At 44.8% G+C, this 27,440-nt stretch overlaps 2 protein-coding genes across 3 annotated transcripts in view; one reads left to right on the forward strand and one right to left on the reverse strand.

Annotated features, from left to right (window-relative positions):
- LOC140729287 (trypsin-like) overlaps positions 1-27,107 on the reverse strand; it is an 83,979-nt gene extending 56,872 nt beyond the window's left edge. The window contains exons 1-3 of one of the 2 annotated variants that reach the window (XM_073048892.1): positions 26,997-27,107; positions 26,886-26,908; positions 19,697-19,760 (exon numbers count right to left, since the gene is read on the reverse strand). The gene's annotated coding sequence lies outside the window, so the exon portion shown is untranslated. The remainder of the gene's footprint in view (positions 1-19,696; positions 19,761-26,885; positions 26,909-26,996) is intronic. The other variant, XM_073048893.1, reaches the window with a different exon arrangement.
- LOC140729288 (leucine-rich repeat-containing protein 55-like) lies at positions 1,460-13,478 on the forward strand. Its single transcript, XM_073048894.1, has 3 exons — positions 1,460-1,689; positions 1,847-2,623; positions 12,198-13,478. The coding sequence occupies exons 2-3, from the start codon at positions 1,876-1,878 to the stop codon at positions 12,431-12,433; spliced, it is 984 nt and encodes a 327-aa protein (XP_072904995.1). The 5' UTR covers positions 1,460-1,689; positions 1,847-1,875; the 3' UTR covers positions 12,434-13,478.
- Positions 27,108-27,440: the final 333 nt, after the last annotated feature.

A 27,440-nucleotide genomic window follows, 5' to 3' on the forward strand; every position in this document is an offset into this window, starting at 1 on the left:
GTGAGACCAGACATAGATTGGGAGACCACTTTACTGAGCACCTACGCTTTGTCCACCAGAAAAAGTGGGATCTCCCAGTGGCCACCCATTTTAATTCCACTTCCCATTCCTATTTCAAAATGTCTGCCCATGGCCTCCTCCATTGTTGTGATGGGGCCATGCTCAAGTTGGAGGAACAACACCTTATACTCTGTTTGGGTAGCCTCCAACCTGATGGCATGAACATTGATTTCATGAACTTCAGTAATGACCCCCCACTTCACAATTCCCCATCCCCTTTTCCCTCTCTAACTTTATCTCCTTGCCCACCCACCACCTCCCTCTGGTGCTCCTCCCCCTTTTCTTCCTTCCATGGCTTTCTGTCCTCTCCTATCAGACTCCCCCTTCTCCAACCCTGAATCTCTTTCACCAATCAACTTCACCCTTCCCCCTCCCAGTATCACCTATCACCCTGTGTTTCTTCCTCCCCCCCCCCCCCCCACTTTTTAACTCTACTCCTCATCTTTTTATCTCCAGTCCTTCCGAAGGATCTCGGCCCGAAATGTCGATTGTACTCGTTTTCCATAGATGCTGCCTGACCTGCTGAGTTCCTCCATCATCTTGTGTGTGTGGCTTGTGCTTCCAGCACCTGCAGATGCTCTCTTGTTTGTGAAATGCACCGTTTACGATGATAACCGGCACAACCCAAGGATGTGCTGGGGGCAGCCCCCAACTGTCACCACACACTACCCGCCAACTTGGCATGCCCACAATGCTTGGCATAGCAACACAGAACACAATGAAACAAGCAACAAAACAGCACCAGCAAAACACGGCCTGTTCCTCCCTCCCACCCACACACACACACACAGTCCTCTAACCCCAGGATAGGGCTGTTTTCGGCCTCCAATGGACTTGTGGAATCACAGAGATTGGAGCTTTGACACCCCCAATGAATGCATAGGAATCTGTAGGCTTGGTGGCTCCGTCAATGGGCAGGAGTTCCAATTAACCTTCAGGCCTCAATCCTCGGCATAGGCCGCAGACAGTACCCACCGCTCACCGAATGCTAGACCTCAAATTCTGGACTCACTGATAACAAGGCTGGTAGAGGCCCAGGTTCAACCCTGATCTTTGGCAATGCTTGGGTAGAACTTGCACCGAGCTCCCCTGTGACCGTGTGGGTTTCTTCCTGCATCCCAGTGACATACAGGGTCAGTGGGTGAGTTAGCCATTTTAAATTTTGCCCCAGTGTGTGGGTGGGGTGTAGGATCTCATGGGGGGGGGGGGCTAGATGTGTCGATAGGAATTTAGGGAGAATAGGTAAATGGGCTGGCGCATACCCCACGAGCTGAATGGCCTGCCTCCGTGCTGGGTTACTGAGTGACTCATTATGATGGTGCTTCCCTGCTACACTTGGTTTGGGATGTGGAGACAGTTGCTAGGCAACAGCCTCACGTCACTGGAAGCTATGGGGAGAGAAAACAGTTTAATTTCATTGTAAACACAACAGAGCCCTTGTCTTGTCTCTGCATGTCTGCCTGTCCGTCTCCCCATCCGTCTGTGGAGCCAAGCCTCAGTTCAAAGTGAGCGCTGGGCGGCCAGAAAAAGTGGCAAGAAGCAGGAGGCGATCGGTCCCCTCTGAAGCTGGAGAGCATGAGAGAGAGAGAAAAAATCCTTTGTCTTGTTCTATCTTTAGCCAGATATTTGGTAAGCCCTTTGCAATTGCACACATAGCTGTAAATCCACAGGTTTATACTAAAAAAATATATAAAATGCAGTGGGGTATTCTGCAATTGTCTGTGTCTGGGGTTAGATTTGCAGTTTGGGGTCTCTTGTAATCTGCTTGTTCACTTGTCGTTTGCAGATGTTATTCCCTGGATTTTTCTTCCTTGGATGCCAGGGGCGGTGGGAAGAGACTGGGAGGAACGCCCCCGGTACTTTCGGGAGAGAGCTCAACTATCATTACATCTGATCTGGAGAGAGAGAGAGAGAGAGGGAAAGAAAGAGAGAGAGGGAGGGAGAAGGAACGACTTCCAGGCCAGGATTATGTATGTGAGCTCTTTGCTGTTAATTCTCGTGGTTCAGAGACTTGCTCGGAGCTGTCCAGCATTTTGTAACTGCAGGAAGAAGACGGCCGATTGTAGCCAGAGAGGGCTGGTCGTGGCCCCCACTGGCTTCCCTCTGGACGTTTCCAACCTCAGTATGGCTCACAATAAACTCCACTCACTGCCTTTGGATTACTTTTCCTGCTACACCGAACTGCTGGTGTTGGACCTCCACAACAACTCTCTGAGTGAGCTGCCCGACCAGCTCTTTGTCCCCCTGAGGAAGCTGATGCACTTGGACCTGAGTTACAACAACCTCAGCCTGGTGACTCGCGAACTGCTGGAGCCCACCCAGAACCTGGCCACCCTCACCCTGAGCCACAACCCCGGGCTCTCCGTCATCGGGTTCGCATCCCTGACTCGCCTTCAGTACCTGGACCTCAGCCACAGCGGGCTCACCTCCATCAGCCAGCAGCTGCTGGACAGCCTCCCGTCCACAGTGTCGCTCCGCCTGGCCGGCAACCCCTGGTTCTGCGGCTGCACCCTGGAACCGCTGCTGAAGTGGCTCCTGAAGCGTGTCCACCAGTGTAACTCCGGTAAGGTATGGCCAAGGGGCCCCACGCACACTCACACACTCAGACACAGCAGTCTAACTCCAGTAAGGGTATGGCCAAGGGGCCCCACGCACATTCAGACACACACACACACACACAAACACAGACAGACAGACACACAGAGACACAGACACACACACAAAGAGGCACCTCACACATACATAGAGTCACACAGACACACACACTTGCATAAAGACACTCAATATATACAGGTGTCCACAGACTATACATACACACAGCCTCTTACATACACAAACATATTGGCACACGTAGTGTGTCATAGACCCAGACACACATATAGACACACAAATACACTTACATAAAGATCCATACATACTGTGTATACAGAAGCCCACAGACTGTGCATACATACACACACACACACACTTATACAGACACATTTACACACTCAAACACACACATACTTAACACACTCACTGATGTGCATGTCACATTTTATTTACCTTGGAGCTTGCTGTGCCTCCATGGGCTGCACAGTTTGTGTTATGGAACAGCTGATCTGGCTGTAAAGTGCCTTGTAATGTACTGGGACTGGATAAATATTCCTTTCATTCTTTCTCAGACTCGGTGACAATGCCAGCATTTACTGCCTTTCCCTAATTGCCCCTTAACTGAGGAGGCACTTAAGATTCAACTGGGGGCCTGGAGCCACATGTAGGCCCAGGATGAGTCGGGGTGGCAAGTGCTTGCCTGAACAATGTTAACAAACCTGATATGTTTTCTGTCCAGTGGCTTTCTTGGCCTTCTTTATGATATGAGAATTTTATTCAAAATTTATTTAAAGCCCAGTACTTTATTTTACCATTTGGCAGGGTCGAAGTTGAATTCCTGCCTTTAGATAGGTACCATGGTTCCTACAATGGCTTTGGTATTGGACTTTTAGCAATAACATTGGGACACTGTGAAAACAGGGTAGGACTACCTATATGGAAACAGAGAGGAGGTACTTTGTTATCCACCAGCATGGGACTTGGAGCAGAGTAGGTTAATTTAAGAGTTGTTCAAATTACTATTGGATTGAATAAGAAAAACAGTGACCTATAGCACAGATTAACTAAGGAACAGGAAGAAACCCCTTCACTTGTATTATCATTCTCTGACTGCCTCCCCCCCCCCCAACTACCCTGCATTAATTCAGTGTCCACAACTTATCCACAATGTGACACTGATCTCATCCTATTTCCTTTATCCTATCTATCTCTCCTTCCTCACTCTCTTAACAATTTAATTTAAATACAATTTGTGTTCATCTCTCTTTCCCAGTTTTGATGCTTTCCTTTCCATAGATGCTGCCCAACCTGCAGAGTGTTTCTAGTATTTTCTGTGTTTTTTTAAATTTAAATTACAGACTTACAACAGATTTTGTTTGGTTTGATGTTTTCTGTTGTGCCTGTTATTGTGACCTATGGTACCCGATTAAAAAACAAGAAGTAGAAACAGGAGTAGATTGTACTGTTCCTCAAGTCAGATCTGCCATTCAATAACTCCCTAAAGCAGAAAGGGAGTCTATTCAGCCCACTGAGAAATGCTAGCTCACAGAGCAATCCCATGACCGAGCCCCACACATATTTTCCATGTAAGCAATTCTCTTCACATTCTTGTTAATTTTCCATCACCTGCTGTATCTGCAATGTAGGGGATAATTTACACCATTAATTTAGCAACTTGCAAGGTTTTGAGATGTGAGAGAGAACTGGAACACCTGGGGGGAATACACACAGACACACACACAGACATACACACAGACACAAACACTACTGGAGGTCAGGAGGTCTCTGGAGCTGTTAGATATGTTGCTAGCTATGCCACTGTCTCACTGCTTACCCCTTTTCTTTATTTCCTTCTTCTCTCTCTTATTTCTTTCCTTCCCTCCCTCTGTCTCTGTTCAAAGACTCAAGGTAGGTGTGCAATATACAACCCTGAGATTCATCTTCCCACAGATAGCCACAAAACAAAGAAACGCCATGGAACACGTTCAAAGAAAAATCTCACACTCCAACCCACCAATGCACAAAATAAACAATTGCTGCAATCAGCAAAAAAAAACACAAATATAAAACACAAAATCGAAAGAGTCCAGGCATACCAGCTCTGCTCAGTTCTAGTTCAATCTAGCGCTGGAACTGAGATAAACGGAATATGTCTAGTTTCTCTCTCTCTATCTCTGTTTTCTCCCCTATCAACTTCCTCACTCTCTTTCCTTACATTTCTCTCTCATTCTTTCCTCTTTACATCTCTTATCCATTTCCCTACATTCCTTCCTCCCATTTCTCTCTCACTCTTTCTCTGTCTTTTTCTCCTTTATCCATTCTCTAACACTCTTTCCACTTCTCTCTCTTTCTGTGTCTTTCCCTCCCTTATCTGTTCCTTTGCTCTCTTTTTTTCCATTTCTGCCTCTCCCTTTCTCTTTCCCTGCCACATACCCAGGGGATTCTGATGTAGCGCTGAAGTCATGCACCAGTAATCCAGTGCTCTGAACTAATGAACTCAATTTCCATTATCGCAAATAAGGATATTTAAATTCCATTATCTTATTTACCTCAAGTTTAAAAGTTTAGTAGCAGTGATTTTGATGGCGAGGATCCTGAATTCTCTTGGTTGACACCAGATTGTTGATCTGAAAATTGCCACCAGCTTTTCTTAACCTAGAGAAGACTGCTGCCCTTAGCAGATGACTCCAGCAATGTGACAAGTATTCAGCTGCTTCTGGACATGATCCAGCGACTAATGTCTTCACCACTGGACTGCAGCTTCAAGGGGAGTTGGTATATGGGGAAGTGAACATTGGTCATAGGTCTGATTCTCAGGTCCCAGCTCCTGTAAGTGCATGAAACAATCTCACTCAGTCTTTCACTGTTTGCCTCTGTTTATCTAAGTCATTTAGAATGTAGAAGATTGAGGGGAGATTTGATAGAAGCATATAAAATTATGAGTGGTACACATAGGATAAATGCAAGCAGGCTTTTTCCACTGAGGTTGGGTGCAACTACAACCAGAGGTCATGGGTTAAGGGGGAAAGGTGAAAGGTTTAAGGGGAACATGAGGGGAAACTTCTTCACTCGGGGGTGGTGAGACTGTGGAATGAGCTGTCCGCACAAGAGGTGAATGAGCTGGATTTCACTGTTTAAGACAAATTTGGATAAGTACATGATTGGGAGGGGTATTGAGGGCTATGGTCTGGGTGCAGGTTGATGGGACTAGGCTGTTTAAATGGTTTGGCATGGACCAGATGGGCTGAAAGGGCCTATTAATGTACTGTACTCTTCTATGACTCTGTTTCCTTATACTATCTATATTTTGGATTCTTGTCTTTTATCCTGTTTTTCCATTTCTCACTTTACCTCTCTCTCTCTCTCATTTTCTGTCAGTCTTTTTTTCTCTTTCTCTGCCTCTCTCTCTCATTTCTTCCACACATAGCCCTCCTCATCCTTCACTCTCTAGCTTTTTCTCTCTCGGCAAGCCAATCCACCTGAATCACTTAGGCGCAAGGGCGCTATGGACCAAGTTAAGTGCAGAAGGACACACACTGGTCAGCATGAACAAGTAGGGCCGAGAGGTCTGTTTCTGTGCTGTATGTCTTTCTCTCACTCACTCACTCACCATCTTTCACTCCCTCTCTTTCTCTCATTCTTTCCTATACGCCCTTCCTGTTTTCTACACCACTCTCTCTTTCTCTCTGTCCCTCACTTTCTTGTCATACGCTCAGTGGCCACTTTAATAGGTACACCTGTACACCTACTCACTAATGCAAATATCTAATCAGCCAATCATGTGGCAGCAACTCAATGCATAAGAGCATGCGGACATGGTCAAGAGGTTCAGTTATTGTTCAGACCAAACATCAGAATGGGGAAGAGATGTGATTGTTGGTACCAGACAGGGTGGTTTGAGTGTCTCAGAAACTGCTGATCACCTGGGATTTTCATGCACAACAGTCTTTTGAGATTACAGAGAATGGTGCGAAAAACAAAAAACATCCAGTAGGCAGAAGTTCTGTGAGTGACTTTTTTTTTGTTAATGAGAGTAGTCAGAGGGGAATGGCTGACTGGTTCCAGCTGACAGGAAGGTGACAGTAGCTCAGTCAACATGCATTACAACAGTGGTGAGCAGAAGAGCATCTCTGAATACACAACATGTCTAACCTTGAAGTGGATGGGCTACAGCAGCCAAGACCACGAACATAAACTCAGTGGCCACCTTATCACCTTACCCTTCCTGAAGAAGGGTCTTGGCCCGTAACATTGACTGTTAATTCATTTCCATAGATGCTGCCTGACCTGCTGCATTCTTCCAGCATTTTGTGTGTGTTACCTAATAAAGTGGCCACTGAATGTATGTATACTGCTTTCATTTTTAACAACTCACTTTCTCTTGCTAAGCTGACTCTCGTCTTTTCCCTCTCCCTATCATCCCCCGTTTCCTCCTGCTTGGCTACAATGCCCTTTCACTCAGTTTCTCCCTCCCTTTCTCACTCCACTCATCCATGTTCCTTCCTCCTATTCATCTCTAGAGGACTAGAATGTTAAACCCAAGGTGGTAATGCTGAGGCTTCCGAAGCCATGGCTCAGACCGTATTTGGAACATGGTGAGCTGTTTTGGGCCCCAGGATGTGCTGGCATTGGAGAGGGTCCAGAGGAAGTTCACAACAATGATCCCAGGAATGAAAGAGTTAATGTATGAGGAGTGTTCTATGGCTCTGGGCCTGTACTTGGTGGAGTTTAGAAGAATGAGAGGAATCTTATTGAAACCTATCGATCATTGAAAGGCCTAGATAGAGTGGACATGGTCAGGATGTTTCCCATGGTGGGGGAGTCCAGAACCAGAAGGCATAGCCTCTAAGTAGGGGGATATCCCTTTAGAACTGAGATGAGGAGGATTTTCTTTAGCCAGTGAGTGGTAAATCTGTGGAATTCATTGGCACAGACAGCTGTGGAGGCCAAGTCATTGGGTATATTTAAAGCAGAGGCTGATAGTATCTTGATTTGTAAGGGTTATGGGGAGAAGGCAGGGGAATAGGGTTGAGAGGAATAATAAATCAGCCGTGATGGAATGGTTGAGCAGTCTCAATCAGCCAAACAGCCTTATGCTGTTCCTATGTCTTATGGTCTTAAGCTCTTGTTTCACTCTGCCACTTTTCAATCTCTGTCACAATTTATTATCATCCTCCTCTCACCTCTGCTTCTCTCAGTCTGTCTTTCTCACCTGTTCTATATTTAGGCCTCTCTTTCATTTCTCCTCTCACTCCATCCTTCTCTAATTCTTGCTCTCTTATCCATCTGTCTCTCTCAATTTCACTCTCTCACTCATGTAACATGTATGGTCCACATTTTATAAATATTAGATATTTTATAAAAATGTTTCAGATTTGTTCATCACATGTGCATTGAAACATACAGTGAACGCGTGGTTTGTGTTAACAACCAGCACACTCGAGGATGTGCTGGGGGCAGCCCGCAAGAGTCTCTGCATATTCCGGCGTCAACATAGCACGCCCATCGTGCCCAGCAGAACAACACAGAATACACAAGTGACAGAAGGTCGACAGCAAAATCAGCCCCACTCCTCCCTCCCGCCCACACATACACACACACACGGACAATCCCCCAACTCCAGGACAGTCTTTGGGCCTACAGGCCTATAGGCTTCAGCCTTCAGGCTTAGTTCTTTGGTGTTGAGCCCTGGTCTAGCTGATGACAGTCCCCCAGCTCTAGGACAGTCCTCAGGCCTACTGGCCCACATGCTTCAGCCTTTGGATTTGATCTTCAGTGTTGACCCCTATCTAGCCGATGACAGTCCTCGGGCCTACTTGTCTACATGCTTCAGCCTTTGTGTTTTCATCTTCAGTGTTGACCCCCGGTCTAGCCGATTGCAGTCCCCCAACTCTAGGGCAGTCCTCGGGCCTATTGGCCTACTGGCTTTAGCCTTCAAGCTTTGATATTTGGTGTTGACCCCTGATCTAGCCAATGACGGGTCCCCAACTCCAGGACAGTCCTCACGCCTACGGGCCTCCAACCTCCAGGCTTGGCACTAGAGCTTCGATCTTTGGTATTGACACCCCCCCGACCCCCGACTAGTCAATGATAGGCCCCCGACCTCCAGGCTATCTTTGAACTACATAACTTTGCAATGTATTACCATATTTTGTTTTTGTTCCGATCGTCTAATTTTATGACCTCAGATGTTTTCTTCCAGTACTGCCTCTGTGCTGGTGCTGCTTGTTTCCTGTAATTAGCTTCAAGTACAACTGGGAAAACGCACAGGGACCATTCATTTTCCAGTGCAGATGTTGACGTGCAAATTATAAATGATCACATCTGTCTTTGCAGCTGTAATGCTAAAATAAGCCCAGGCTGCTGTTATTGACATCGAACTGTCAGATGTGAGTGATACTGGCAGAGGGTTAGAGTGACAGTGACAGAACACCACAGCACAGCGCAGGCTCTTCGGCCCACGATGTTGTGCCGACCTTTTAACCTACTCTCAGATTAATGTAACACTTCCCTCATACATCATCATCATTCTGTGTCGTGTTGTATGACGTGGGCGATCGTGGCCTTTTGACCATGATTGTTCTTGGCAAATTTTTCTACAGAAGTGGTTTGCCATTGCCTTCTTCTGGGCAGTGTCTTTACAAGACGGGTGACCCCAGCCATTATCAATACTCTTCAGAGATTGTCTGCCTGGTGTCAGTGGTCGCATAACCAGGACTTGTGATCTGCACCGGCTGCTCATACGACCATCCACCAACTGATCCCGTGGCTTCACGTGCCTGGGGGGTGGCGGGGGGTGGGCTGTGCCTAAGGGTGACCTGCAGGCTAGCAGAGGGATGGAGTGCCTTACACCTCCTTTTGTAGAGACGCATCTCCACCCCACTACACCCCTCCCTCCCTTAACTCCCCGTTTTGTGGTGGCGTGTTGGGGAGGAAGCATTAAGAAGAGGGACGCCTCACATCTTAATAAGCTGGTAAGGAAGGAGGGCTCTGTCGTGGGCAAAGTACTGGAGAGTTTAACATCGGTAGCTGAGCGAAGGGCGCTGAGTAGGCTACGGTCAATTATGGATAACTCTGAACATCCTCTACTTTGCACCATCCAGAGACAGAGAAGCAGTTTCAGCGACAGGTTACTATCGATGCAATGCTCCTCAGACAGGATGAAGAGGTCAATACTCCCCAATGCCATTAGGCTTTACAATTCTACCGCCAGGACTTAAGAACTTTTTAAAAGCTATTATTAATGCTTTTTGAGATAGTGATTTAGATGCATATCATATTTTTTTACTGAGTTAAGTATTGTATGTAATTAGTTTTGCTACAACAAGTGTATGGGACATTGGAAAAAAAGTTGAATTTCCCCATGGGGATGAATAAAGTATCTATCTATCTATCTATCATTCATGGCCTATCTTAATGTCCCTGATATACAGTCTGTCTCTACCAAAGTTCAAAGTACATTGATGATCACAGTATGTGTGCATTATGCAACCTTGAGATTTGTCTCCTAACAGGCAGTCACCAAACAAAGAAACCCAAAAGAACCCATTTTAAAAAAACCTTCGAACACCCAGTGGGCAGAGAGAGAAAAAACACAATAAATGCAAGCAAACAGCTTTCTGAACTGAAGTCCACAGAGAGAGTCTGTGTACACGCTCTTAGTTCAGCGCAGAGCAGATCAGTGAGCTGAGCCAGCCCGTTGCTCGCCTCGGGCCCCAACACCTTGTCCTTTTCAACTTGGCCCTGCACCTAACTCGTTGTCCAGACATTGGGTTCAGTTGCTTCAATACGCTCTTGCCTTCAGGACCCTGACGCCTCCATTTGGCCTGGATCACCGTTTCTGGCAGCACAATCCTCGCACCTACCGCTCTGTGTACCTCTGAAATCTTCCACATACAACACAGAATTAGGCCCTTCGGCCCAACACATCCATGCTAACTGTGTTGCCAGTGAGCTAGTCCCATCCATTGGCACCTCTCCTCTCCATATACCTCTCTAGATGGCTTTTATACATTGCCAATGTGCCCACCTCAAACACTACATATGGCAGCTTGTTCCAAACACATATCACACCTAATGTCCCTTTTAAATCTCTTTCCTCTGGCCTTTAACCTATGCCCTCTTGGTTTTAGCAGCCCTTCCCTGGGAAAAACACTACATGCTTTCACCCTGTCTATGGCCCTCCTGATCTTCTTGACACAACATTCAGATATGGCCCAAATGTGGGGAGAGGAAGAGACATTGAAGCAGTCGACAGTTCACAGGCTTTAATGAGAACTGTTAGAGAGATTAAAGGAAAAGGAAACAATAAACACTAGGCCAACAGGGCTGTTAACTGAACTCTCATGGTATAAGTTAATGGTAACACCACGGCTGGAAGTAATAACGAATACCGCTCCTTTCCAGCGTCTGTCGAAACGATAATCCTCTTTTCCTGGATAAGGACGAGGGTAAACAGGGAGCGTAAATGTCGCTGTGCTTTTGGTCAAGTCTCCACAAGACTAGAATGAAAAGAAGGGATTTAAATAACACCATAATGAAATAATAATTAGCTAGAACATGCATACTCACGAGTGAGCTTGCCGAACCTGTTGCACCGTATGCCAGTGTGTAAACACCACAGCAGAGTCTGTGGTTGTCACACTTCTATACCTCTGTCAGGTCACCTTTCAACCTCCTACATTCCAGGGAATGAAATACTAGTCCACATAACCTCACCTTGTAACTCTGACCCCCAAGTCCAGGCAGCATCCCGGCAAATCTTTTCTTCAACTCTTTCTAGCTTACTTACACCCTTCCTGTGATAAGATGACCAAAAGTGTGGCCTCACCAATGTCTTATATAACTGCATTATAACGTCCCAGCTTCCATACTCAAATAACCTGATTGGTTGAACACCCTAGTTGGGTGGTCTTTCATTGATTCTGTTATTGTTATTATTCTATAGGTTTATTGAGAATGCCCACAAAAAGTGAATCTCAAGGATAAATATGGTGACATATATGTACTTTGATAATAAAATTTACTTTTAACTTTGAACTTTGATGAAGGCCTTTGAGCCAAACTGTCTACTTGTGATATTGCTTTTAATGAATTATGCGCTTGTACTGCTAGGTGCCTCTGTTCCGTGCCGCTCCCCACTGGCCTTACCATTCACTGAATAAGTCCTTTCCTGGTTTGATTACCCAAAATGCAATACCTCACCCTGAAATAAAAGCTGCTAGGCCAATCCTCAGTCCACATAACCTGACTTGTGAAGGTTGATATATGGGAAGGTCATCAAAATTCATACAGCACAGGCCCTTCGGCCCACTGAATCTGTGTTGACCATAAACAATCTATCTTATACTAATTATGTTTTATTCACCCACATTCTCACACACACAAACCATTAGAGCTCGGGATCAAACCAGGGTATCTGTGCCTGTGAGGCAACTACTCTACCCACTGAACCACAATTCCACCCAACTGAGCACCCAATAAAACTCCTCTTTATGCTCCATCCAGCTTACTTTTGGTAACCTGTTGTGTTTTTCTTGTGCCAGATTCCAGGGAAGTTGTCTGTGCCGCCCCGGGGCAGGTCAAAGGCACTCCTCTTTTCACCCTGACTGAAGAGAGCTTCAAGGCCTGTCGATTCTCGCTGAGTCTGGACGACTACCTTTTCATCGCTTTTGTGGGCTTCGCTGTGTCAATTGCATCAGTTGCCATGAACTTCCTGCTGGGGATAACTGCTAACTGTTGCCACCGCTGGAGCAAGGCCAGCGAAGACGAAGAGATGTAACCTGGGCCAGGAAGTCCGCCTGTGATTACAACTTCCAGAATGGAAAAAGGGATTTTGACTCCTCCTAGTTGGCTCGCCATCGCCCCTTCACCTACGCCACCCACCTTTTAACTTTGCCTGCAGGAGGCACGAGCAGGAGGAGGAGGAACGGGGAGGTGATGTTTCAACCGCAAAGCCACAGAAAAGCCGAGGCAAGGCTTCGCAAGGTGCCAACCTTCCCTTTCAGAAACTTTGGGAGTGAGTCTGGGTGGTGAGGATTCTGAGGAAGATTTGTCAAGAGCTGCTGATTTGAAGAAGCCGTGTCTGTTTGGATTTGGTGGTCACTTTCATTGCAAAAACAGTTCCCACCACGCTGGAGGAGGGACTGAATATTGAATCTCAAATTTCAGTGCAAAACTGGAAAACCCAGCGATTCCCAACTTCCCTTGTTAATGGCAACTGGTGGGATCGCCCCTGTAAGAAAGATTGACGAGTGGGGAAGGGCAGTGACTAAAGTCTGCTCTAACTGGGACTCCGATCTGCAAACTGCGTGGACCTGACAGCTTTTCAAAACAGGGGTGAAGAAGATGAGGCTGAAGATTCTGCCATCGTTCTCTTCCTCTGTGTACCACCTAAGAAGAAGGTCTTCAGACGTATTTAATGTCAGTGAGCAGGAAGATAGTCTGCCATCGACGTGAATGGCTCTCGGAAGCCAAACATATTTTGGTTGCACAGGAATGCAGAGGCCTTTTATTTGAGCATGTGGGATTTCTGAACTTTATTGCATGCAGCAAGGGGACTGGCAGGTGTTTCTGCTCCACAAAGCCTACTCCTAACCTTCTATCTCACCCTGATCACAAAACTGGGCAGTTTAATAATGTTTAAGGGGTGTTTTCTGCAGGTATGTGACTCCTGTATACATTGTGAGCTACCATTGTTAGGTGTAAGATGACTGAATCTGAACTGTCCAACTCATTGGTGCCGATTGGTAGGTAAAAGCTACATAATCATCTAATTATTCTTGATGGGTGAGACCTTATTAAAAACAAGGCATTGTTAAACAGCATAGGGATACAATTTTAGTCTGGTTTTTAAATATTATGTATATATATATAGAAGCTTTGTACCTTTGAGACTATTGGGAACAATTGGCTGATATAGAGAATCCCTAGTGTATCCTTAATCCCTAGATTACTGGCAGGAACAATAAAAGGAGTGAGAGTGTGTGTGTGTGTGTGTGTGTGTGTGTGTGTGTGTGTGTGTGTGTGTGTGTGTGTGTGTGTGTGTGTGTGTGTGTGTGTGTGTGTGTGTGTGTGTGTGTGTGTGTGTGTGTGTGTGTGTGAGAGAGAGAGAGAGAGAGAGAGAGAGAGAGAGAGAGAGAGAGAGAGAGAGAGAGAGAGAGAGAGAGAAGAGTTAACTCCAAATAATCCATCACTCTCTGGAATTTGGTGGTGACAAAGCTATCAGATTTTCCAAGATATTGGATATTATTCCTGTTAACATTGCAAAATACATTTAGTTCACCTTTTTTAAAGACATTACACAGTGTCGTTAATACAGGTCCTGTAGAAGAGTCTTGGGCCAAAACATTGACTGTTTATTAATTTCCAAAAGATGCTGCCTGACCTGCTGAGTTCCTTCGACATTTTGTGTTTGGGGCGTCTAAAAAGGTTTGCAGTGAACATTGGTTCAGTTCCTCAAGTGTTTTTGTGTGGCGTCTAGTGAGGTTTATAGTGAACATTGGTAAGTTTAGATAAAGCATGCAGAACAGGGCCAAGTGAGTTAAAAGGAAAGTGGGAACAGGATCCCGGTGAGTTTATAGGGAGGGTGGGAAATGGGTTTATTTATCAGAGTGAGAATCAGAATCAAGTTTATTCTCATTGGCTTACTGTATGTTCTGAAATTTGTTGTTTTACGGCAACAGTACAGCGTAAGACATCAAATTACAATCAGTTACAAAAATCAGTAGTGCAAAAGTGAGATAGTGTTCAGGGGTTCATGGACTGTTTGGAAATCTGATGATGGAGGGGAAGGGGCTGTTCCTATTTAGTTGAATGTAGGTCTTCAGATCCTTGTACTTTCTCGCTGATGGTAGTAACATAAAGAGGGCATGGCTCAGAACACCTTCCTATGGTGCAGTGACCAGAACTATACATAATACTCCAAGTGTGATCAAATTTACAACATAACATCACAATTCTGATAGCACGACAGCGGCTATATTTCGTTAGGAGGAGATTTGGTAGGTCATCAAAGACACTCACAAATTTCTACAGTGGAGTGCATTCTAACTGGCTGCATCACTGTCTGGTATGGGGGAGGGGGGGGAGTGTGCGGACACTGCACAGGATCAAGGTAAGCTGTGGAGACTTGTAAACTTAGTCATGGGCACTAGCCTTTGTAGCATCCAGGACATCTTCAAGGAGAAATGTCTCAAAAAGCTGGCATCCATCAGTCAGAACCCCTGTCACCCAAGATATGGTTTCTTCTCACTGTTACCGTCAGGGAGGAGGTACTGGAGCCTGAAGGTACAAACTCAGTGATTCAGGGACAGCTTCTTCCCCTCTGCCACCTGCTTTCAAATTTCTGAGTGAACATTGAACACCTGAACACTACCTCACTACTTTTTTTTGCATGACTTACTATTATATACTTGAACTGTAATTTACAATTTTTATCATTAAGTATTGCAATGTACTGCTGCCAAGAAAACCAACGAATTTTATGACATGTGCCAGTGATATTAACCCTGATCCTGATTCTGATGGATGCTGCCTTCTTGAGGCACTACCTTGTGAAGACGTCGTTGATAATGGGAGTGTGGTGCCCGTGATGGCACTGGCTGAGTGTACAGCCCTCTGCAAACTCTTGTGATCTGTGCGTTGGAGCCTCCGTACCAGGCTGCGATGCAACTAGTCTGAAGCATCTACAGCATGGATTGGTAGAAAATTGTGAGAGTCTTTTGTGAGTCTAAATCCCCTCATACTCCCAATGAAGTGAGTCACTGGTATGTCTTGGTCATGATTGAATAAGGATTGACCTTCTGAGATGTCAACGCCCAGGAATTGAAAGCTGCTCATTCTTTCCTCCAGTGAACCCTCAGCGAGGACTCAGTTATAGCAAAGTACAGCACCAAAAAGACCATCTAGTCCATGCTGAACCATTGAAACTGCGTACTCCCATCGACCTGCACCGGGATTATAGCCCTCCACACCCCTACCACCCACGTACCTATCCAAACTTCTCTTCAACGTTGAGATTGAGCTCGCTTGCACCTCTTGCACAGGAGCTCATTCCACACTCTCACACTCTTAGTGAAGGAGTTTCCCCTCTTTCCCCTTGTGTGTGTGCTCTCCTGACTTGCCCTTCCTGAAGTCCACAAACAATTCCTTTGTTTTGCTGCCACTGAGGGTGCGCTTAAAAGGATTCTGGAAGAAGGGCCTGGGTGAGCTTATAAGGAGTGGAGTGAACAGGGCCCTAATGAGACTATGAAGGTAAATAGATAGAGAAGATATTTTATTGATCCCAAGGGAAATGACAGTGTCACCGTAGCATTACAAGTGCACAGGTATACAAATATAAGAATTGAAGTAAGAAAGAATAAAAAATAAGTTAGCTTAAACATAAGATGTACAAGATTTAGAAATCAAAGATTACAAGATTTACAAGTTCACACTATAAGATGGCAGTGCAAGAATTACCATAATATGGGTGCACGTTCACATCATGTCTAAATGTCTGAAATGGGGCTTCTTTGAATTTATAAGGGATATGAGAAACAGCTCTGGTGAGTTTATAAAGAATTGGAGAACAGAGCCAGGATGAGTGTTAGGGAAATAAATTTGCTAAGAAAATTCAATTAAAGTTGATCACTAATAAAGTGAACATGGGCTTCGAAGTGACTGGAGAATACCTTTATTCATGAGTAAGGGAAGAGTGACTCGCTAATGGAGTGATCGTCAGGTCTTCCAAAGAACAATAGTCACAGCCTTTTTATACTGTGATGCACACAGATAGGCAATTACATAAGTCAGTTAAAAAAATCAATCCTGTGTGTTTTGTCAATTCCCAAGAAAATGCCAGAGACAATCTCTTCTGCCCAAACACACAGACGTAGGCTGTTCAAAAATCCCTGAAACTAAGATAGGTTATTGCAAGCATGCTGAGAACCCAGGGTGAATGGTGAGTCTTTATTTATGATATAAAGTAGGTCCATTAAGTTTTTAGCTATAGTAAGTCATTGCAGTACAAAAGCATAATTTGTTTTATATATTAGTACCAGACAGCTGAAAGAAAACCAGACATACTTTTTAACTGTCAGACAGCCCATAGGGTTCTCCCTACAATCTACAAACTTCATCTTGCTGCTGTGATATGTACTTAGATCAGCACTAGGCATGTTGAAAATTAAAGGAAGGTGCAGGCTGTTAACAGCTCAGATATCTTAACCCTTTATACAGAATTTTCTTCCACAACAAATTTGTTCAGAGTGTTAGAAGGAATCCCCAGTGTTTTAAGAGGAGTGTGGGAATCGAAAGAAGTTGGGACCACTTCTTTTCACGTTAGATCATGTCACGATTTGGATGACAGAATTGATGGCTTTGTGGCCAAGTATGCAGATGATACAAAGATAGGTGGAGGGACAGGTAGTCTGCAGAATGACTTAGATAAATTAAGAGAATGGGCACAGATGTGGAAAATGTGAATGATCTCGTATTTTGGTAGAAGGAATAAAGGTGTAGACTATTTTCTAAATGGGAAACAAATCGAGAGACTTAGTGCAAGAATCCTTGAAGATTAACTTGCAGGTTGATTTGGTGGTGAGGAAGGCAAAAGTGATGTTATCATTCATTTCGAGAGGATTAGAATATAAAAGCAAAGATATAATGTAAAGGCTTTATAAGGCATTGGTCAAACTGCACTTGGATCCAGAGGAGATTCACGAGAATGTCCCTGGAAAGGAAAGGATTAGCATATGAGAGGTGTTTGATGGCTCTGGGTCTGTACCCACTGGAATTTAGAAGAATAAGGGGAATCTCATTGAAACCTATCAAATTTTGAAAGGCCTAGATACAGTGGATGTGGAGAAAATTTTCCTATAGTGAGGGAGTCTAGGAATCGAGGCTATGACCTCCGAATACAAGGATGTCCCTTTAGAACAGAGATGAGGTGAATTTCTTTAGCCAGTGAGAGGTGAATCTGTGGAATTAATTGTCACAGATGGCTGTGGAAGCCAAGTCATTAGATATATTTAAAGTGGAGTTAAAGGTTCCAGGGAGAATGGGGGTGAGAGGGAAAATAAATCAGCTGCGAGGGAAAGGCAGAACTGCCTCGATGGGCCAAATGGTCTAATTCTACTCCTATGTCTTAAGATCTACCTTCTGGTGAGGCAGCTGCTGAAACATCTGTGTTTACCAACGGTCCGACAGCAGAATATGGGACTTCAGGACAGTGAGTGTCAGGCGGGACTTAAGGAGTTTCTCCCTGGAAGTCAGCATGAACACTGTGGGCAGGATGACATTCTTCTGTGTCATTAGGCCAAACAGCTCTGTTAAAACAAAATCATTAGCTTTGTTGCAGACTCGTTTATTTACCTAATGTACATTGAAACATTCATTGAAATGTGGTGCTTGGTCTTAGAAAGATGATAAGCCCCAGGAGTCATGCATGGAAGTAGGTTCTTCAGTCCAACCCATCAATGCTGAATAAGATACCCATCTGAGATTCTACCCTTCGCCCATGTTTGGTCCTGTCCAAATCTCTTTTTATTTTTGCATTTGGATCTGCCTCTGGCAGTGCATTCTGTATACGTACCACCCTCTGTGTGAAAACGTTGCTCATTGTATCCGTTTTAAATGTTTCTCCTCTCTCCTTAAACCTATGCCCTCTGTTTAAGACTCCCCTGCCTTGGGGAGAAAAGACACCGACTGTGCAAAGTTGTAAGTAAACTTATTATCAAAGTCCGTGTATGTCACCACATGCTACCCTGAGATTCACTTTCTTGCAGGCACTCACAGTAGAACAAAGAAGTACAATAGAATCAATGAAAAACTACATAAAGACTGACAAACAACCAAAGTGCAAAAGAAGATGAACTTTACCTTTTGCAAAGACACAGTGCACCTAATGTATGGCCTTGATGATTCAGTAAACCTCCATAATAGGGGTTCCCGACCTTTTTTATGCCATGAACCGATACCATTAAGCAAAGGGTCCATAGAACCCAAATTGGGAACCTCTGCTCTTTATGATCACCCCTTGGCCTCCTATGCTCTCCAGGGGAAGCAATCGCAGCCTACTTAGTCTCTCCTTATAACTTAGATCCTCAGAACTCAGGTGACCAGAGCTGTACACGGTTATCCAAATGTGGCCTTGGCAATATCTTGCGGAGCTGCAACATGATTTCCCAAGTGTCTGGGGACTGGATAAACAATAGGACCAAGGTACAAAGAATTCTAGCTGCAACACCTGGCTTCATTGATGTAACATTTTGATTGTGGTTAAGAATTGCCTGTGGGTGGGGAGCGCAAAGGGACTAGAGGGGCTGGTGGGTTTTGTGGATTAAAAACCATGAGCTGGGCGGTGCAAGCAGCTGAAGGCTCTTTTATCGGTGGCCGCACAGTAGCATAGCGGTTACTGCAACACTATTACAGCGCCGATGACCCAGGTTCGATTCTACCACTGTCTGTAAGGGGTTTGCTGATTTGTCCTGTGACCACATGGGTTGTGCCTGGGTGTTCCAGTTTCCTCCTACATCTCAGAGGTGTACAGGTTAGTAGGTTTGTTTGTTTGTCTATTTACTTATTTAGAGATACAGCATGGGACAGGCCCTTCCAGTCCAATGAGCCGTACCACAAAACAACCCATTTATTTAACACTAGCCTAATCACGGGACAATTTACAACGACCAATTAACCTAATAACCAGTTCATCTTTGGACTGTGGGAGGAAACTGGAGCACCTAGAGGAAACCCACACAGTCACGGGGAGAGCATACAAACTCCTTGCAAAGGGTGGGAATTGAACCCTGAACAGCAATAGCATTGTGCTATTGGTCACATGGGTGTAATTGAGCAGCAAGAGCTCACTGGGCTGGACGGGTGTTACCATGCTGTGTCTCTAAATTAAAAAGAATGAAAACTGGAGATGGGCAGAGTCCAGAATTAGAGAAATCGCCTGAGCTGTCTTAAGAAGTGATAACAACTCCATTCAGCTCCGCCTCCCAGGTCTAGGATTTATCAACTATTCCTTGTTGCCTTAGCAACAACGTGCATCACGGCCTACCTTGACCCGAGCCAGCACTTGATTGCCCTCCTTCTTGACAAAAGTTGATGAGCTGGTTGGTCTTCTATAAGAGTTATATATTTAGTTATTGTTTATTTATTTATTATTCTTCCTTTCTTTTTGTATTTGCATGGTTTGTTGTCGTTTGCACACTGAACGCTCAAGTTGGTGCGGTCTTTCATTGATTCTATTATGGTTATTATTCAATGGATTTATTGACTGTGCGTGCAAGAAAATGAATCTCAGGGTAACATATATGTACTTTGACAATAAATTGACTTTGAACTTGAACTTTGAAGAGTTCCTCCATGAATCCGGCACAGGAGAACTGCTGAATGTAACACCAAGCGTTGAGGTTTGGGTCTCAACCTAAGGGCTCGGGGGCTAATTCTGTGGCAGAAAACAATGCAACTTCACCAGTTAGTGGAGGCCAAGCTGTAACCATCAAATACCCTGATATCTATTCCCATTCTCAATGGCCTTAACCCTTTGTTGACCATCTCCCAAAATAACCTTTGACCATCTTAAATGTCCTTTGACCCTATCCATACAATTTGGTTCAGTACTCTTTGACTCGTTTTTTTTGTATCTTACCCTTTGTCTCCAATCTGCCTAAATATCCTTTTGATCTTTTGTACACCTACCAAAATGGCATTTGACCCTATCTGTTCACACGATCGACTTCAAAGTTCTTAGATCTTCAAACATTCCAAATATCCAATCCCTCCACGACGTGAGGTTTTGTCCAACCCTCTTTTCCTTCTTAAGGTGACCTCATTGAAACCTATCGAATGTTGAAAGGCCTCAGTAGTGTGGATGGGGAGAGGATGTTTCTTATAGTGGGGGAAGTCTAAGACCAGAAGGCACAGCCTCAGATTAGGGGACGTCCATTGAGAATGGAGATGGAGGAATTTCTTTAGCCAAAGGGTGGTGGATCTATGGAATTCATTGTCACAGACAGCTGTGGAGGTCATCAATGGGCATATTTAAGGCAGAGGCTGATAGGTTCTTGATTACTGAGAAGATAGGAGATTGGGGCTGCAAGGGAAAGTGGATCAGCCAGACTGAAATGGCAGAGAAGACTCGATGGGCTAAATAGTCTAATTCTGTTCCTGTATTTTATAGCCTTATAAGAAATAGGATGAAGACCATTCATCCCTTCTAGCTCACTCAACCATTCACTTCACACCCACTCTATCAGCCAGGTGTTCTCCCCTACATTAGGGTTGAAGTCCTGGGATATCCTCTCCCTTCCCAACTAATACCTCACAGTGAAATAATGACTTGCATTTCTCCGGCATGTTCAGAATCTGGATGCATCTTGCAGCCACTGTTGTCATAATTTCAGCAAGCCAGCAGTCAGTTTGCACAGACAAAGAGCCCACAGGCTATGAATAACATTTTTATTATATTAATGGAGTGATAAAGACTGGTCATGAGGGAGAAATACCATTCCCTTTTCTAAAGCAGTTCCACGGGAGAGGAAAAGGGAGCGGCAGAGAGGGAGAAGGAGAGAGAGAGGGAGAGGCAGTGAGAGAGGGAGAGAGGCAGAGGGAGAAGGATGGGGAGAGAGAGGGAGAGGCAGAGAGAAAGGGAGAGGCAGAGAGAGAGGGAGAGGCAGAGAGAGAGAGAGAGAGGCAGAGAGAGAGAAGGAGAGGCAGAGAGAGAGGCAAAGGGAGAAGGAGAAGGATGGGGGAGAGAGAGAGGCAGAGGGAGCAACAGAGAGAAAGAGAGGGAGAGGCAGAGAGCGAGGGAGAGGCAGAGGGAGAGGGAGTGGTAGTAAGGGGGAGAGGCAGGCAGAGAGAGGGGGAAGAGAGGATGAGAGGCACGGGACAGGGAGAGGGAGAAAGAGAAAGAGTTGATGGAGAGAAAGAGAGAGAGAGAGAGAGAGAAAAAGAGACAATGAGAAAGAGAGTGAGGGAGAGAGAAAGAGAAAGAGAGAGAGTCAGAAATAAGATACAACTCACTCCAAGCATTCAATGCTAATATTTTTTATGCTGTACCCACGATGAGGTGATACTCCTACAGCAATGTGGAGATTATCACAGAAATAACCTCTACTTTTCCTTCTATCTCGTTTTCAATAAGGAAACCAAAACAGAGCACAGTTGTCCAGCACTTAGAAAACTTGCTTACTACTGCCCATTACCCCGCTTGCATGTAGGGCAGCAATGAAGGTCCTCCATCTCTGTCTGTATAGAAGGATTCTTCATTGCTGTTTCCATAACAATTGTTTTTTGACCAGTCAAAGAGTTGTTAGCCCTGAACCAAACCCCTGAAGCTGGAGGGCAGGTGGACCACATTTAGTCTGTCCTCTACCCTTTGGTCTGTTTGGTATGGGTGACCCTACCAAGATCCAAAGCACAAGAGGCCAACTCCAGCAAGCATACCTCTCTGGGTCATTGAGGCACGCAAGCCTCCAAACCCTGTAACAAGGTTGCGGTCCTCTTGGAGTGCACAGAATAAGAATCGGGTTTACTATCATTATCATATGTTACAAAATATGTTGTTTTGTAGCAGCAGTGTAATGCAAGACTTAAAATTCACTATAAGTTGTAAAGAATAAATAAATAGTATAAAGAGGAATAGTGAGGCAATGTTCATATGTTCGTCACCCAGTCTGATAGTGAAGGGGAAGAAGTTATTCCTAAAACATTGAGAGTGTGGGTCTTCAGGCTTCTGAACCTCGTCCCTGATGGTAGCAAGGAGAAGAGGACATGTCCTGGATGGCGAGGGTGTTGAATGAATAATGTCACCTTCTCGAGGCACCATCTCCTAAAGATGTCCTTGACGGTGGAGACTGTTGTGCTTGTGACGGAGCTGGCTGAGTCTACAACCGTCTGTAGCCTCCTTCCTGCATGCTCTCACTGTGAACAAAGTCACCAGAGAGATGCAGCTGGTACATGTAAAAGTATTTAGTTGGGACACACGAGCCATTGGAGTCAACTCAGAGAGAAGCTCCCCAATCCCACATTACAGAACATTTTTAAGTTAAAAACAAAGGTAACAGGATAATTTCTGTAGTTTCAACGCCCTCATAATGCTTCTTTTGAGCTACATGTAGTTTTTCAAATGCCTTGATCTTCCTACCAATGCACCCCAAATGACTGTTAATTACTGTTGTATTCATGCAATGGTATGTTGATTGCATTCATGCATATGCAGACATCTCAAGCCAATTAGATGTTTCCTGTTCAGAGCTGCATTTTAAATTCAGTCTACAACCTACATTCAGATCTGACGTTTGGTTGCTGACGAGATTAATATTTGCACTATACCCTAACTCCAGAATATGCCCCAACACTGCATGTTGCAGTGATCCACTGCATCCACAGAAGCTGGTGATGCAACCAGTCAGAATGCTCTGTACAGCAACAGAAAGACTTTGCAAATCCAGCTTCACCGTGTCAAATGCAAGTCGCACTCCCCATTCCAGCCCCTCACCCCTCCATCTGTCCCCAACCCCTGCCGTTCGGAGTGAAAAGCATCCCACCTCTGGGGACAAAAATCCATCACTTTAATGAGGCCCAGCACACGGAAAACAACTTAAAGGTCAACAAAACCGCGGGAGGGAGCACAGTGTGATACCTCGGATACCTTTTAATGTTGATGCCATTAGTCACAGTATTCCAGTTGTCTGACCTTTCACTGAAGCAGATGTGTATGTTGAAGTCGATGCCTGCTAATGTTCTCAGTAGCAGCTTCCAGCCACGCTCCCTGCCACTCAAACAGCAACTTCTTTAAAATGGACAGCTCAAACTAGAGTGATAAAGCACTACAGCACAGAACCAGGCCCTTCTGGTCCGTGCTGAACTATTACTCTGCCTAGTCTCGTTGACCTGCACCTGGACCATAGCCCTCCATACTTCTCCCATCCATGTATTTATCCAAATTTCTCTTAAATGTTGTAATTGAGCCCACATCTACCACTGGCAGCTCATTCCACACTCTCACTGCCCTCTGAGTGAATAAGTTTCCCTTCATGTTCGGGTGGAGACTCAGGAATACAGATGCCCTCAGATGTAGAAGGATTCTAAGCAGTAAGTTTGTTTGACCAGTCAGGGTTGTTAGCCCCGAGCTGAACCCCTGAACCTGGAGGATTGGAGGGCCACTCTTAGTCTCACCACTACCTTTGACCTGTTTGGCAAGGGTGACCCTACTAAGCCTACTAAAGCCCTAACACCAGCCAACATCGCTCTCTGGGTCATTGAAGCATGCAAGCCTCCAAATCCAATGACAAGATTGTGGTCCTCTTAGAGGTTTTCCCAATCTATATCCCTCATAATTTTGTGTATCTCTATCAAATCTCCCCTCATTCTCCTACGCTCCAGGGAATAAAGTCCTAACCCTGTTCAACCTTCCCCTATACAGTAATCAGGTCCTTGAGTTCCAGCACCCTGCTTGTAAATTCTCTCTATATAATGGACGTTTCCTTTTTGTTGACACCTTGATACTCCATCTGCTCTGAAAATGGATCATTCTTCATCATCCTGGTCAGGACGGAACTGGAGTGCAGCCTCTAGAGCTGTTGCTTCAGTATCCCAGAGATCCAGATTCCATCCCACCCTCTAGCGCTATCTGTGCAAGTTTTGCATGTGTTCTGGTTAGCCTCCCCCACCCTCCACCTCATTCTAAAGACGAGCAGGTTGGAAGGCGGCTTTGCCACTATAAATTCCCCTGGTAGAATCTAGGATTGAATTGAGGGGATCATGGAGAGAACAAAGTGGGATTGATGTAGGGTACTATCATTGGTGGAGACGTACAGTATTCACAACCACTGACATTGGGTTGGGGTTCGCTCTAAGAATCTGGTCTGACATGATGAGTAACTACATAAAGGGCTTTTACCGCACCTTGTGTTCAGATTTTGGTGTTCAATAAATGTGTTGCTATGGTTTTTCTTGATCATAAAACACCTCCACCATTTTATTTGTGAAAACCTACAGAGTAAGTGAGTGATTGATGGCCAATATGGGTAAAGGGCCCATTTCATTGTAGGGTGAGTCTATGAGTTAGAACACTGGTCACACAACATTGGGCTGAATGGATTAAAGCTCAAAGTTCAAAGTATTGTCTGCAGCCCACAGAGCGTCGCCGTGGTTCACCGGCACCATATTTCAAAATAAACTAGGCATTAAATGCTGAGTTAAGCTAATCCCTTCTGCCTGCACAATGTCCATATCCCACCATTCTCTGCACATTCATGTGCAAATCCAGGAGCATCTTGGATGCCTGCATTGTATCTGCCTCCACCACCACCCAGGGTAGTGCATTCCAGGCATCCATCACTCTCTGTAAAAACAGGCCCCACACATCTCCTTTGAAACTCCCCCCCCCCCCAACCTAAATGTATGCCCTCAAATATGAGGCATTTTTACCTTGGTAAAGAAAAATGTATATCTATACATTGCATAATTTTATAAGCTTCTATCAGGTCTCCCCTCAGCCTCCACTGCTCCAGAGAAAATAACCCAAGTTTGTCCAACCTCTCTTAATAGCGCACACACATATTAATCCAGGCAGCATCCTGGTGAACCTCTTTTACACCCTCATCAAAGTCTTCACATCCTTCCTATAATCCAGAAGAGGGGCGACAGGGTGGAAATACATCTCTACCAAAGGAGGTGTAAGGCACTCCTTCCCTCTACTAGCCTGCAGGTCACCCTTGGGCAAGGTGTAGCCCCTGCTCCAATCAGGGTTACATGAAGCCATGGGGGCAGATGGTTGTATGAGTAGCAGGTGCATATCACACGTCCTGGTTATGCAATCACTGATCGCTGAAGAGTATTGATAATGGCTGGGGTCACCCGTCTTGTAAAGATACTGCCCGGAAGAAGACAATGGCAAAGCACTTCCATAGAAAAATTTGCCACAAATAATCACGGCCATGGAAGACTGTGATCGCCCATGTCATATGGCATGGCACATGATGATAAATCCAGATGAGGCCTAACTAAAGTTTTAGAAAGCTGCATCATAAACTTCCCAACTCTTGAACTCAATGCCTGGACTAATAAAGGCGAGCATATAACATGCCTTCTCTATCACCCTATCAACTTTCAGGGAACAATGAATTTGGAATTATATTCATTCATTTATTAAAGTTATCGACAGTTTAACTTACTAACAAATGCTAGAAACAAACCTAGGTTAAGGACTCAATGGAATTAGAATTGGTTTATTGTCACATGTACCAAGGTACAGTGAAAATCCTGTCTTGTATACAGTTCATACAGATCAAACCATTACACAGTGCATTGAGGCAGAGCGTGGTAAAACAATAGCAGAATGAAGAATAAAGTGTCAAAGCTAAAGAAAATGTGTAGTGCAGGAAAATGATAAGTGCAAGATCATAACGAGGTAGATTTTGAGGCCGAGTCCATCTTATCATACAAAAGGTCTGCTCAAGAGTCAGTAGGTTACGTGCTTTCAGACTTTCGTATCTTCTGCCTGAAGCGAGAGTAGAGAATGTCTGGGGTGGGTGGGGGTCTTTGATTATGTTGGCTGCTTTACTGATATGGGAAGAAGCATAGGTAGACTCCATAGAGGAAAATTCAAAAACTCAAAGTACATTTATTGTCAAAGTACCTACATTTTACCATATAGAACCCTGAGATTAATTTTCCTGCAGGCATACTCAGCAAATCTATAGAATAGTAACTATAACAGGATCAATGGAAGATCAGCCAGAGTGCAGAAGACAACATCTTGTGCAAATCAAATATAAATAAATAATGAGAACATGAGATAACGAGTTAAAGTTAGATTATTGGTCAGGAACATTTCAATGGATGGGCAAGTGAGTGTAGTTATCCTCTTCTGTTTAAGAGTTTGATGGTTGAACCTGGTGCTGCCAGAGTAGTGAGGCTCTTGCACCTTCTACCCAATGGCCAGGATAGTGGGGATCTCTGATGATGGAGGCTGCTTTTCTACAGCAACGTTTCGTGTAGATGTGCTCAATGGTTGGGAGGGCTTTACCCGGGATGTACTGGGCCATATGCACTAGTTTTTGAGGGATTTTCCGTTCAAAGGCATTGGCGTTTCCATACCAAGCTGCAATGCAGCCTGTCCATATACTCTCCACTACACATCTATACAAGTTTGTTAAAGTATTAGATGCCATGCCGGACCTCCGCAGACTCCCAAGGAAGTTGAGGTACTTTCGTGTTTTCTTCGCAATTGCACTTACATGCTGGGTCCAAGACAGATCCTCTGAAATAATAACACAACAGAAACATAAATTTTAATCTGTTTTTTTTTAAAGGATCTGTACATCGCCTACAACCTTGCTCCCTCTTACCTTAAACGTGTGCGTCCATTTCTAACCTGTGAGAAAGGACTTGGAACGTCCACCCTATCCCATCGATCGCGAGAAGGTGGCGAGTGCGCATGTGCCGATCGATCGCTCTGTCAATCGATTGGGCTTCCTACGTGCGGAGAAGGGGGTGGGGCGTTACCAGTATAGTGGGGCGCAGAGTACACATGCGCTTTCCGTCTCTGCGGACCCGGTTCGTTGCTCCCTCACCGTAACTTGCCCAGCGAATACCGTAACGAAGACGACTCAGTTAAAAACGTTTCATTTTTTACATTACTACGTTGTTGTTCATGTCCCACCGATACAGAACACTATCTATGCCTCTTATAATTTTATCAACTTATAGCAGGTCTCAAACCAGATTTATTATCGCTCACTTGTATGGCCTAGAAATACTTTTGGGGTTTTTAATAACACCGGCATATGCCG

Source organism: Hemitrygon akajei, chromosome 6, assembly GCF_048418815.1.
Source record: "Hemitrygon akajei chromosome 6, sHemAka1.3, whole genome shotgun sequence".
In the NCBI taxonomy this organism is placed as follows: Eukaryota; Metazoa; Chordata; class Chondrichthyes; order Myliobatiformes; family Dasyatidae; genus Hemitrygon; species Hemitrygon akajei.